This window comes from Argiope bruennichi, chromosome 11, assembly GCF_947563725.1.
Source record: "Argiope bruennichi chromosome 11, qqArgBrue1.1, whole genome shotgun sequence".
Taxonomy (NCBI): domain Eukaryota; kingdom Metazoa; phylum Arthropoda; class Arachnida; order Araneae; family Araneidae; genus Argiope; species Argiope bruennichi.
The window spans coordinates 49,700,801-49,715,957 of NC_079161.1; the positions used below are offsets into that span (position 1 = coordinate 49,700,801).

Here is a 15,157-nt window from a genome sequence, read left to right on the forward strand (position 1 = left end):
GTATTATTTCTTTTTTCTCTTATTATAAAATTTTAAGTGTCTGAATTTAATTAATTTTATAATAAAGTCCGCTTTGTTAGTAATCTTATTTTAAAGCACGATTTTTCAAAAGATGCTTTACTTTTTGATAAACAAATGAATTTTACTTTTCGAATTTTTCTAATGAACTTCTTTTTTCTTTAGATATTTTTTTATTAAATGCACACTGTTGAATGCTTCTTATAAGTTGACTTTGTTCCAACTATCTTGTCTGAATTCAAACTATCTTATCTGAAAAGTAATTGTTTAACTGCTACAACACTTTCAAAGATGACAATATCATTAGTAACCTTTCGTTTGGTGAAGTTCTCAAACAAAAGGTTATTAATGTACAAAATTGTTAATTGTCTCTAATGTTCAACATGCCACGTTGAATTTAAGTCATCCATATTGTATTATCAAAATGTTCTGCGTTTAATCACTATCGAATACATTTCGATACCCACTTTTAAAGCATCATTCCCAAGTAACAGTGGCTTATTTTTGGAAAATGGCCGCCTTGACATTTTTAATTTCTTGAAACAATTGGTTTCGATCATTTTCTTTAAACATCTCGAATGTTGCATTTTTTCCTTGTTTACTACAGTTAAATTATCGTATTTTAAACTTTGTATTTTATATTTACTGTCATCTTAAGTCGTACCAATTGCAAGTAATTCGAACTATATAATATTGACGCAATATGATCGTATGTGGCCTTGCGCCATAGAAAACATACTAACTATGTTCATTAGTATAACTATTTAAGAGATAAATCTTTCAATAAAATGTAACATTAAATTAACATTTTTTTAACATCTTTTGGCGTCAGCAGCCATATTTATATTTCATTACTAAAGATCATTTATACAACATTTTTGTCTTATTTATGTCTTTTGAACAAGGAAATTTAATATAACGATTTTTTACTTCAGATGAATATACTTACGTAATTAATATTCAGATGAATATAATTTACTTCAGATGAATATTACTTTTATCGCTCGTTGGACTTGTTTCAGGGATTTTTCAAATGTCATGTTTTGTCAATCGATTACATTAAAATATATTAAAAAACCAAGAATTCAATACAAACTGCAATTCGAGATCAATAGTTTTCAAATTATATAATGTATTGTGCCCTTACAATAATGATAAACGCTGTTGATTCACATGGTTTATAATTTGGATTTCAACTAACGAATGATTAATAAATTTGATATATTTCCGAAGATATATTGTTGACAACGTTTCGGCTGCAATATTTCAAGGTAATAGTTTAAAATTTATTATGGAAACATATTTGCGTTCAATCCAGTAAGTAAAATACTAAATTTCAAAGTACAATCATTCCTAAGAGCATCAAATGAAAGATGACTTCTATCTGATGCTTTCTGCCCATTGCTATTTCCCCTTCTTTCCCTTGATTTATTCTGTCACAGGAAGTAGACGTCTACAGGAAAGAAAATTGGAATGGATTATTGCCACTTATAATCTTTCTCGTTTATCCCCATTGTTCTATTCCTTCATGGTATTGATTGTCCTTTCCCTGACGTCTTTCACTGGAATTCTGCAATTTTTCTTTTATTTCATTGCATTAGTTAATATATAATTGAGCAGAATCTGTGACATCTGTTTTCCTTACCATTATGCAATTTTCAATATGCAAGTCAAATGGATTCCTCAGGCATTTTACATAAAATGGATGAAAGCTTATGAAGCAATGTTTATAATACTTATTAAATTTGATTTATAATTTTTTTAAATATTTTTTAAAGGGGAAAAAAGATAGACAGAAGAAAAGAAATGGAATGTAATAATGGTCATTAATATATCTCTACTGAAACTTTGTTTTATTCTCTCAAAATTTATATAGCAATTTCCTGTTTGATTTCTTTCAATGATTTTAATTATTGAAATTCAGCTTTTCATAAGTCTATGATTTTTGGTCGTGGAGCAGTAAAAAATTTATTGTTAAATATACCAACGTATCAATTTTTTTTTTTACCAATTATCATTGAAATGAAAAATAAACTATATAATTGCTCTAATTTCGTAATTGTCAATTTAATTATTATATGATATTTTTTCTCTCTAATTGAAGTATTTTTGAAAATGCCAATGCATAACTATGCTGAACGGTGTGCAAAGTAGATATTTTGTTGTGATTACAATATCTTACTTTTTTAATTAATTTTTGTGCTTTTTTAATTAAATTTTGTGAATTTTTAATTAAATGTTGTGCTTTTAATCGATAAATAATTTAGCTGCATTCTGAATTCAGCAACTTTCGCGTTAATCTTTATATTAATAACTGATAATCTAAAATATCTAAAAAAAAAAAGGTACAGTGGTATTATCGAAACTATCTTGCATCTAATGAATGAATACGTGCATCTTTAACGGACCTTTGGCTAACAATATTATTGAAAAAGTAGATTACGATATTTGCAGATTTTTTTGGAGGTTAAATCAATGGAATTCGTTTAAAATTAATAGAAACCAAATGTATGTCTTTGATGTTTGTTTTTCTCTAATGTTTAATCCCCCTGGTGGGAACCTCAACATGAGGATGAGATGCTTCAGACATGGTGGTTGGTTCTCGTCATCCTGGAGGGTACACGAAAAGGTGGGAGTCTGGCCTAAAAAATCGATGATGAAACGTACTTCCTTAGGGAAGGGTTGTACCGTGGCCGGTAGTGGCCTTCAGGACTGAACCAATGTTGCTGTTGCGGTGGTTCGGTCATTCAGTGTTATTTATCCGTATGCCTAGGAGCGGGTCGGTGATTCAATGGTATGGTTTTCCCAAATGTCTAAAACCAAAATTTGACACAAAGCCACAATTATAGTCACAAAAGTAATATCAGATTTCTTTAATTTAAATCATTCTTTTTTAATTAGATGTTTACATGATTTTAAAAATATAAAATATTTTTTATTAATTATTAATTTAATTAATTATTATTTTTAATAATAATTTTTTTATTTATTATTACAACCATACGCTTGTAGTTCATTCCCTAGAGAAGGCTATGTAGTTTATTTTGGTATAAATTTTTTCGAATGAGAGTAATAGTTTTCGGTGTATCCAATTTGAAGTTTTTTTAAGAATTTGCTTAAATTTATAATATTAAATGCCAATTTTCAAAATTCTTTAATGTTTATTTCAAATATTGACATCCTATTACTAATTTTGAATGTCTTGAACCCAGAAATAGAGTTAAAGTATGTCTCCACCATGTGTGTTCTAAAAAAGTGCTCCAAACATGTTCGGATACCTTAAAGAGCAAACATATTCACCAAATATGTAATGAATAAATGGTAAAGGACATAATTTTTACCAACTAGTTGGTCAGCGAGAAATCGGATAAGAAAATACACTTAAAAAGTATTGTTTTTTTAAGCATGTCATACTCATAATTTATCTTTAAAATTTATACAATTCTTTTAAGCTAGATTTGATTTTCGCTTTTTTCAGTCTACATTTGTCAATCGATCGAATACTTCAGCTTTCCATAACCAAAATGAAATATTCGCTCAGACCTGATGTATATTTTAAAGAGCAAAAATTGAATTTCGTTTTTCCAAAAAATTGTCTAAAAAAATGTCTAGAATCATTAATCATGAATTCTTGAGTCTGGTATTTCTTATGTTCTTCCCATTTTTTTTTTTTTTTTTTTTTTTGAGAAAACAATTGTTTGCATTTTAAATGTGTTATATCCATTGTTTTTGGAAAGAAAAGAGAAGTTTTATCATATTGTGAGATAAATCTCTTTCTTCTATTCTTTACAAAATATCGCATTTAATTTAATATCATTTTCGTTTTTCTCTGAAATATGGTTGTGTGATAAAGAAGAGACAATATTCGATTTATTTCATTGTTATTATTGAAATTTATTTTTTTACTTTCATTCTAACCACTAAAAATTTGTAAATTCGATGAATCCGATAAAAGCTGTTTCTGTGAAACAAAAAAAAACTATTTCTAATGTTTGCCTCAATAAATTAATTGTTGTTACAGTTATCAATATTATTCGATTATAACAATATCAAATTTAATTACAGAGCAGCTGATTATTCTTAATCTCATAGGAATCTCTTTACTCCTTTTATTATTAAAAAAAATTAAAGAATTTCCAACTCGCACGAAACAACGTTTCTAAACTTGAAAGGGAAAATATAGAATAAGCTTTTGTAAATTGTTGTCTTTAACTTATTTTATTAGGGTAAGAATACCTGGAAATATTTATAATGAATTTATCTATTGAAAATTTCAGAGGTAACAATACAGTTCATATTTATTCGGGGAAATACATTTTATTGAAACATTGATTGCTGCAAGATTTTCTTAAAAAATTATGGCAGTTTACACAAAGAATGCATTAATTAAATGCAATCAATTGTTATCTATTTGTTTCTTTGCTATGTTTTAACGTTGACTATTTATGTGGCACTTTACATAATGGAAATTCTTATAGAATATTGCTACATTATGGTATTTAAAGTTCACACTGTGAGAGTACAGAATTTTACGCTAATTTTATGAAATCTCAAGCTGTTACTATAACACTATGAAATTTCATTAGTATGGTGTACGGGATATCTATATATTTTCATTTCATCAAATGGTTTTCATCCCAGTAAAAAATCTGAAACATGAACTGTGGCTCCACTCTTCATTTATCTATTTTACATAATAAGGGCTTCATATGAAATTAAACTTAATTAATACTCCAAGCGAACCATCTGGTGGCTAAAATGCTTTAAATAAAATAAATAATATTTTCAGCATATTTGCAGAATCAAATTTGGATTCTTATGGCTGTTAAGACCTATTATCTACATACAAATTGAAAACTTAGATCATGAATTATTAAAATTGAATGATAATTTTAGAATATGAATTTAGACCGTTGAATTCTTATTTTTTTTATACAACTAATTGCATTTTCCCCAACAGATATATCTAAAAATCATTTTTTTTTTTAGTAATCTTAAAATGTTTTTGCATATTTTGCATATCCAAATTTGCATATTTCTATAAAAAATTTTAATAAAATTTGTTCAAAGGACGTCTGTCTGTTCTGCTGTACGAATATAAGTTATCACTATAATTGTAAAACGAATAAAGCTAGATAAATAAAATTCGTTACACAGATTCAACATCTATAATGTAAACACCTGTAACTAGACAACAATGAGTAGACTGCCTATTGGTCTGTACTTTTAGAAATTCAATAATTCAGAAATCCAACTACTTAACCCTCAACTGGGGAGGTGAGGTATCTCAGACCGCAAAGAATGGATTTTCAGTTATCCCTACTGTATTTTTTGTTCAGTCGAATCGATTTACCCTGTAGCTTCTTGTTTTGTGACCTTCACTACACATGCACTTTTTCAACTAGTTTCAGCGGTTGCTTCTTAAAATATTTCAAATATTTCTTTGTGAGACGTCTGTGAGACCGCACCTCCCTTTTAGTGTTTCAGTATTACGCATGGATTAGCAGATGATTCTAAAACTTGGTCCTCGAAATATCAGCCAACCTATTGATCCTCGTTATGAAGCAGAACCCCAGAGACTTTTAAATGGAGCAGAAAGATATTTCAGTGATGAGGATAATTGTACAGAAGATTTTTTTTCGGCGAAATTTCGCATTTGACTGATTCTGATATGTATGTTCCAGTATAATTAATATTTCAAGTGATAATGCATTTTGAAAAATTTCTAAAATATATTAATATACCAAGAGAAATATCAATAGAATGTACAGGCTGATTTTTACACTAGTACTCAACCAATACGTTTAAATTGCTTTCGAAAACCGTGCTACGAATGTTCACAGAATTCTGTGTAGAAATGATGTGGATAAAAAAATTGTGTCAATTTTACTTATTGTCAATTATTATTATTATTATTATTTTCATTTTTCACATAACTGTTGAATTTTCCATTATATTTTTTTTTCTATAAATATTTGTATTTGAAAAATAAAAGTGATTAAAAAAATAGCATGTTTTATAAGAATATTATTTGTTGTCATATGCAATTTGAGAAGAAAATGTGTGTTGATACGTAATTATTTTTTAGAATGATAATACATTTGGAAAATTTTCTAAAACATATTTATATAACAAGAAAAATATATTCAGAATATGTTGGCTGATTTTCATACTAATATTTTCATTAGAAAATTTAATTCGAGTGTAAAGAAAATGCTGGCTCGAAGACCACACCTTCCCAGTTAAAAGTTAAAACAAATCCTAATTATTATTTTCTGATAACAATTTATTTTATTTTTATTCTACATATTTATTTTTCGATAATCAAACAAATTAGGCTCTCTAACAATAAGACCTAACTTACCAGCTCCGATTTACTTTGTAAGTTGAATCGTGTACCTTAACGAACTTTTACTTCACTAAATGCACCTTCAATCAATTAAAGGGCCGCTGCAAACAAAGTAATTACTTCCTGTCTGAATGAATTAATTGTTGCTGTCCACTGACTGCAAATCTGGTTTTTCGTTTCAGGCATTAAGAATTAAAACACTGAAATTTGAGCTTTTGTGCAATTCCCAAAGAATTTTTCTCCTACGTTCTTTCGGATCATAAATTGAAAACATCCAACTTACGCCAAACAATTAACATGGATTATTTTTGTATCTTTTCTAATAGAAAGAACAAGACGAGTGAGAATTTACGGAAGGCTTTTACGAATTATTTTTCTATATGACGGTTTAACTGTGCCCATGCGTCCGTTCCTCCTTTTGGTAAGCTGTCCCTCTAAGATGACTTTCCTTGGTCAGTTCACGTGACTAGTAATTTTTTTCTCGCTTCGCACAATTCTGTGGCAGCAGTGGAAAACATTCAATTGTTTTTGCTAATAAGACGAACAGTAAGATCATTATTTGGTAAAATTCGTATTGCATATTTTATTCTTTGATAATAATTAAAAATATATCAGACTGATTTGCTGGATTCAAAGTTACCGTCTACATTTTCTCGCCCATTTGATTCATCTGAATTTTTTGAGTGATTCATGATTAGGACTTCAACGGATGCGATATGTGAGAATTTTTACAACAATTTCAAGCAAATTGATTTGAAAAACTCAACCATGTTAATATGCATGCATGTTTTATCGTATCAACGTAGTCCATCGTAAAGTGAATAAACTCTCCGATTTTCATACTCAGTGACTATGAGACGAATCTTGCTGCTTCAACTTTTCTGGCCTTCTTGCAATTCTGGAAACACTGCAAAACAACTGAGTTTTTCGTAAAACAGGCCATGTGGGCAATTATGGAATTTTAAGAGATATTCTTGCTGTTTAAAACTGTTTCAAAATAATTTACGTCCCTTAAGAGGAATTTATCTACATTTCTTTACTGATTCATTTACTTTACAGAGTTGATGTAATCAGATTGTATATATTAATTATCAATGTGCAAATAGTTTTGAATAAATTGAGTTTGAGATACTCAGGCATGTAACATCCATGTGTTGCTTCGTTTTCATTTAACCCATGATCTAGCGAGAAGTATTTCGATGTATAAGTAGGTTTCTTTAGCTCTAGTCTGACTTATTACAACTTTTTCTGTTGCTCGAAATAATTCTAAAACATTTTTGCTACGATTTTATATACGTATATTTACTGATTCGATACACTTACTTCAACTTTGTAGGACTTCATAAGATTGTGGTTTTTAAGACTCGATTTGCAAATATTTTTGAGTACATTTAGTTTGAGAAACTCAACAATGTAGCATCTATATGTTACATCGTTTTCACTCAAGCATTGACCTAGCAAGAGAAATTCATTGCATAAGTATGGCTTCTTTTTCTCTATTCTGGCTTACTACAACTTTTTATGCTGCTCTAAGTAATTCTAAATCCTTTTTGTGCAAATATAAAATATTAAACACTTAATTATATCGAAAAATTCAACTTATGAGCGCCAGGAAGATTTTCCAAGGTGAAAGTGTAAAAAGAGTCGGAGCGATTAACAACAGTTAATTCCTTTTGTCTATTGAATACATTTTCAGCAATGTTTTTATATTTGGAAAAGTTTAGCATTTTTTTATTATTATTATTTCTTCAAAATAATGAAAGAAATGAGGATTAGAAATTTCATAAATTTCTCCAGCAAGTACAATGGAAGTTCAAATGTAAAACTGAAAATTTCAATTGCACTTTATTAAAAAAAATGATTTGATTCAGTTAGCAAACCAATCCTTCAGAAACATTTCAAAACATTGAAAATTTCAACTGAAAGATTGGAAATTTTAGCCGACAATTTAGAAAATGAAATAACATTATTTGCTCAGAAAAGATTAAGAAAAAGAAAGAGCTGCTTGAAAGCTGCTACATTCTACTAAACGAAAGAAATTTATCTAGATGCAGGAAAAAAAAAAAAAAAAAAAAAAAAAACTTTTTTTTTGTTTTTTATTTTAGTTGAAATTTTTCGCACCTTGAACGTATTTATAATACTAAAAAATGTTATTTTGTTGATAAGTGACAAAACACGAAGAAATTTTAATAAAATATGATGTATTTTTCTGATTAATAAACCATGATGTATTTTCTTTTCTTTAATAAAATATGATATATTTTTCTGGTAAATAAAATATGCTGTATATTTTTCTTTAAATATGATGCGCTTATAAGAAATCATATGATTATGTATATAAAATATGGTATACTTATTTTGGAAAAATAAAAATTATCATCAATTCCTGAATACATCATCAGCCCTTACAGCAAAGATAAATTTCGATGTCAAAAACTGAAAAATTCATTTTCTTTAGAAACAGAACATAAATTAAACCTTCCATCGTCTAACAAATTGCAAAATTTCAGAATTTGAAAACAATCAATTGGCTGCATTCTGATATTTTATATTATGTTGCTAACAATAGTAAATTTTTTAATAGCTCTTAATATTTTCATAATGTTTCAAATACTCATTCATAAAATGGCAACATAAAAAGTAAAGCAGAAAAAATTCGGAAATTGAAGTTACTTTTGAAACGATATGTATTGATATTTGAATTCTTATCCCCCTTCAGAATATAGAAAGTGCCAACGATTCCGAAGTCATGAAGTCCAAGTCTAAAAAAAAATTTATTTACATTACCATGGCGTTAATTAATTTTAAAAAATGACTTCCAACTAAAAAAAATCGATTTCCTGGAACTTAAATAAATTTTCATCCAAAATCCCTTTCTATCGATGTCAGTCTTTTAAATCAAATTGAAACACTTAGCGTCTGAAACAGCAAAAAATTCACTTAGCTTTAAGCGAAAGAAAAAGAAAGTTAACGTGAAAAATGTATTAAAATCTATAGTTAAAATGAATAAATGATTCCGCGGCTTTGACTATCTTGGGAATTTTAAATTAATTCCAAGACTGTTATAAATTTTCGATAATATATTCTTCAGTTATTAAATTTTTAATGTATTGCATCAGTTCCGTGTTTTAAATTTAATTTAAATGATTCAGTGGAAACTTGTAAGTTTTCGTATGATTGATTATGAAAGGATATGTAAAGGTTTATAATGTATACTTGCAATCATTTTTTTCTTTCGATTGTTTAGATTGTTTTGAAGAAAAAAAGAGAACTATTGGATAATGTGAAACCATTTATTTCTAGTTAATTATCATTCAGTTACTGGTTAATTTGTTACATCTGCCGTTGTTGCAAGACATCGGTTGTTGTGAGTTATAGATTGAGGTTAGATATTTTGTCATTTTAATTAAGAAAATGAGCAGAATGCCTTCTTTCCTGGTATCTACGTTAGAAATTTCTTGTTTTTAAAATCGTCGTAGAGATTGTTCAATGTTTTAATTATAAAAAAAAAGTTTATGTATTCTTTTGTTGAATATTGCATATGTTTTATTTCATTAAGATATATTTCCAGTGCTTTTAATCCACTAAGCAAAATTACATATTCTGTGTGATTTGGAATTTGAACAAGGAATTCTATTAAAATATTTTCCAAAAGGTATGTCTAGTTCTTGATGAAACGAATTATTTTCACTTTTTTTAAATTTTCCTCTTTTATTTATTATTTGGTCTATTTTTGTTAAAAGAACATTTTTAAAGACTTCTGACAAGTTATATCTAATAATTATATAATATATTTTAATATAATATAATATAATATATCTAATAAAAATTTTCCCTATTACTAAATATATTAGAAACTCATTTTTCTGAAATGATTGGTATTGAAACTATGTAGAATATGGATTGACTATTCTAAGATTAGCAGAAATTAAATTTAAATAATAAAGTGGATTTTTCAAACCTGCAAGGTTTTCTAAAATTATTTAATTGATGCTATAAAAGTAAATCCTCAAGTTCTACCACGTATTGATATTTTAGCAATTTCAAAAATTCTAATGAGAGGATTTGCGAAGGTTTGTCATTTTACAATACATTTTTAAGAAAATCACTTCTTCCTCATTTAATATTCCAAAGTGTTTAGACGTAATTAACAGAAACAGTTTTTAAGAAAATAAATAGAATGTTTTCGCATCTTAAGTAAAGGAGCTACAAATGGAATTGTATGTTTAATTTTTTCTCTCTAAATGATATCTTGAATAATATAAGATCACCATGCAATATTTAACAATATTTTGAAAGCCACAGTTTTTTGATAATCTATTTTAAAAGCAAAACTGATAAAATTTCTGAAAACTTCATTGGCTCTATTTAAAAAAAAATGAAGCTCTATTTTTAGCTTCAATCTAACGTCTGGTATAATTTGTGAAAGTTCAAGTGATTAAATATGTTTATTGTATCAATTGTTAGCTGCCTCGATTTTAGTATCATAATTATTCTGAAAATAAAACGTCTATCAGAAATAAATTGATATTATTATTAAAGTAATATCCGATTATCTACTTTTTGAGTATTTTATTTAAACTAAATTTTTCTGCAACTCAGATGAGATTCCAAAATAATGCCATTTCATACTAGTTTCTTGCCCATTGTTGATGATTAAGACATAAAAATGTGTCTTAGTATCGTCTGTTGAATAGACATCAGTTTGACGTAGGCTTTTATAATATTTTTAAAATTTCGTTTAGCTGTAAATTTTAGAATTTTATAATAAGAGTAAATAAATATATACAAGCTTTCAGAAATACTAGAGAATTCTAAACTTCTGAGTGTCAAGAAACTCTCTTGCTATCTAATCCGATTTAAAAAGCCTGGATTTCATTATTTGCATATTTACTTCATGTATATTAACATGGCAAAATAACTCCATTGTTTGCAGGAAGAAATACAATAATCTATAAAAAAACATTATTAATAACAATAAATAATAGAGAGCTGTTTCTTTACTAAAATGCTGAATGAAGCGAAATATTGTTCTAATATTTTAATCATTTTTAAAATGGAATAAAATAAAATTTTACCATTTAATGCTTTGGCAGCAGTTTTATGGTCTTCCTTAAAAGAGTAAACAAAAAATATGAATGTAAAGTAAATGATATTGTTAATTATAAAGTAAAAAAAAAATCTTTTAAAGCACAAATAGAAATTTCTTTGTTTTGTCTCCGAGAAATGCATGAAATTCTCCGAAAATTGGATAAATTAATTTTATTTCCATTTTTTAATAAAATTAGGCGTATTTATGAAAGAAAAAAAACTTTTAATACATATTTCAATAGTAATACCATATTATTTAATAATTCATTGCATTACTCTTTTCTTAGTTTAATAAACCACCTATCATTTTTATTTCATTTTTTTTTAAATTCTAGAATATTTAAAGATTGAAATAATTTAATTCAGTATACTCAAACATTATGATAATACATTCATTCTTTCCTAATAAAATTCTGAAGGAATATTTCATCCTTGGAGTTGATTGCAAAAATATATATTTATATAAGAACTGAATTGAATATTCATAATAAATTGCGAAAGTTGAAATAATATTTTGACATCGAAAGATATGCATCTCATTTACATCTGATCTAAGGATCTCACTACATTAGATGCTGATTTTTCATAAGAATATTAGTTTTTGTCCTACAGCTTATAAATCCTTAAGAGACTTTAAGTTCTTTGTTGAAATGCAAAATTCTTTTTTACGCAGACACTGCATAATTTCTTTACAAATTTATTTCTTTGTGTTTGTAATATTCTTTGGAGTAAACATGACTTGATAAAAAAAAGTTATTTTTAGATAATATATTGACCTAAGTGAACCAATTATGAATATGAATTGGAAATTTATATGTGTAATAAATTCAATTTATTCCGCATTTTCCAATCGAATATTTTTAACCATTAAAATTAAAACTTAAAATTTACTTTGACTTTTGAGTTGTGTGAAATTCTGACTTTCCTATTTTTTTCAAAGCGACTGGTATCTGTAATTTTAACCATCCAATTATGAATTTCTGTTGTTCTATATTCTGTACTTCTTTAATTTTCCTTTTTTCTCATTGATTTAGGCTTATCTTTTGAATTCTGGATATGATTTAAGCAAAGAATTTATAAGAATTGATACAATATGAACCGTTTGTTTAATAAAGAAGAATAAAAAGAAAGCCACGATTTAAAGACATTCACTTCTTGCTTATTTTCCCAAAAATACATATCTTCTGTGTATGTATGTATTAAATATTAGAGGAATATTGTACTTCCTGTAGATATTGTGAAAGTTCTGGGAGAGATGCCGGTGGATTCTGTGAACGTTCTGCGAGAGATTCCGTATTGAACGCTCAAAAATAGACCATAAATGTTCGATTATATTGTGGTCAAGTGACTGTGCGGGCCAAGGCAGATGTTTAATTTCATCTTCGTGTTCATTAAACCATGAGTGTAAAAGTCTCTTTGCATAGATAGATGGATCCTCGTTGCATGAATCCTGGAGAATTCCATCTCTTACAGGTAACAAAGTTTGCATCACAGGATAGACCTGATCAGTTACAATTTCTCTATACTTCTCACCAGTGATAATTCTTTCAGGGTTATGATTGGTCCAGCAGATAACCATGACATTACTGCCCATATCATGACAGATCCACCTCCATGCTTGACAGTTGTAAGGAGAGAATCGCGATCATACGCTTTTACAGGTGTCCTCGAAACGTGCACCCGTCCTGTTGTAAGAAAAAGACTGAAACATGATTCGATAGACAATATTACTTTCTTCCACTTATCAATTGACCAATGAGTGTGAGTGTGAGTGTGACACCTATGTAGACGACGTTTGACATTAACATTTTTGACAAGTGGCTTGGGATGCCATAAATGTTCTGTTTATGAAAGTGCCTTCTAACTGTAATCACTGAACTGGAGATTCCAGATGGCTGTTGAGCTCTGCGGTTACTTTTGCTGCAGTTGTTCGCTTTTTAGACAGTAAAATCCGTTTCAATACCCGTCAGTCTGTTTCACTGAACTTCTCTTTCCGCCCACTATTTTGCTTTGACGAGCTTGTCTTGTCACGCTCTGTGTATACTGTCATGACTTTAGACACCGTACCTCTAGAAACGCCTAAAAGTTGGGATGTTTCGGTCACACTTGCTCCAGCTAGACGGGCCCCTACAATTTAGCTTCTTTGAAAATCTGAGAGGTCCAACATTTTACATTTTCGAAAAAAAAAATATAAGAATTATAGAACATACTACAAAACTGTATACAATGTTATTTATAAAAAAATGTTGGCTATTATTTTATTTTTATGCTTACAAAGCGCATTAAAAAATATCCCTGTTATTCACAGGTGTTTCCATCATTTTGATAACCACCTGTATATATATTGTTGAACGCCTTTGACTAACTTTAGGCATAATCACATGCCATTGGAGAAAATAGTTAATAAACTAATGTGATCTTTGGCTATTTTTTCACAATTAATCACTCTTATGTGCTTAATACAGGTACCTATACTTGGGTAAAAGCTGTACTAGCTGCCTTTTTTTTCACTACATACACATACATACCGACATGGACTATAATCAATGAAGATTTGCAAAACTTTTTCTAAAGTCGTGTCATGAGAACTATTACAATAGGTAGTAGTATTCTTATAAGAAATCTACTTAAAAAATGGTAAATATATATTTAATATCCAGTATTCCGCCCAACTGCTCCGATTTGTCCATCGAACTGTTTTTTTTCTTCTTTTGTTTACTGATAATTATGTTCTAAAAATGTTAGAATATTGTTTTTATAACCACTACAATAGAACAGAGGACGAATTTTCGAAACCATATCGCATAGAGAAATAGATTCAAAATACTATCTTTACAAACACGAAAAAAGTCGATTTAAGAAAACTGTCATAAAATCGATAAAAAGAAAAAGGATAACATACAAGAGCAAAGCCTATCGATCAGAGCGAAACCATCAAAGCCATCTGGCCCTGAGTAAAGTTACCATATCCAAATCTCTTCCAGTAAAGCAGTTTCTTTAGAAAAGAAAGTCTTTAACATAACTTATGGACTGTTGTCATTGTTTCATGCTGTTTTTGAAAGTTTCGCTAAAAGTAGATATTTATCTTATATGTTTATTTTTCTTTTATAGTCAGATCATACACTGTTCTAAGATCCGGCGAGCTCTTGATCCATGAGATTCAGGAAAAAGATTCTAGCTGGAGTTATCACTGTCAAACGAGAGACAAGTTAACGGGAGAAACGATTTTAAGTGGAAACTCGGGAAAAATCATTATCACAGGTAAGGACTTATTTGATTGTAGGGTAAAATTGTTCTTCTGTTCATTGATTTGCAAGTCAAATATCAGTAAAATGATTTTGCATCAGTACATGGATTTATTGAAATTGTTTTAGTATTTACTTCACAACAGCTCTAAAATGAATAGGACGTCTACGGTTTTCATGGCCCAATAACTAATTTCTAAAACACAATCAAAAAACATATAATTCCAGTTGAAAAAATTCTTTAACTAACATAAAAAAAAATTATATTTTTAAGTACTTTTTGAATTATTAAGCCTATTTTGCAAACAGTTACGATGTCTAATTTCTTACTAATCCTTTCGGTCATAATAATAATATTTCTTAAAGTAGTTTTGATATTTTAAAATTTTAAACCAAAAAATCTATTTTTCTGCGATTAAAAGTGATCGAATTATGAAAGTTAAAATCACTATTT

At 28.1% G+C, this 15,157-nt stretch overlaps 1 protein-coding gene across 1 annotated transcript in view; it reads left to right on the plus strand.

The window, feature by feature from the left end:
* Window positions 1-15,157, plus strand: part of LOC129956442 (cell adhesion molecule Dscam2-like) — a 342,184-nt gene that overhangs the window by 210,085 nt on the left and 116,942 nt on the right. The window contains exon 4 of the mRNA XM_056068324.1: window positions 14,570-14,719. Coding sequence (XP_055924299.1) covers window positions 14,570-14,719 — 150 coding nt within the window. The remainder of the gene's footprint in view (window positions 1-14,569; window positions 14,720-15,157) is intronic.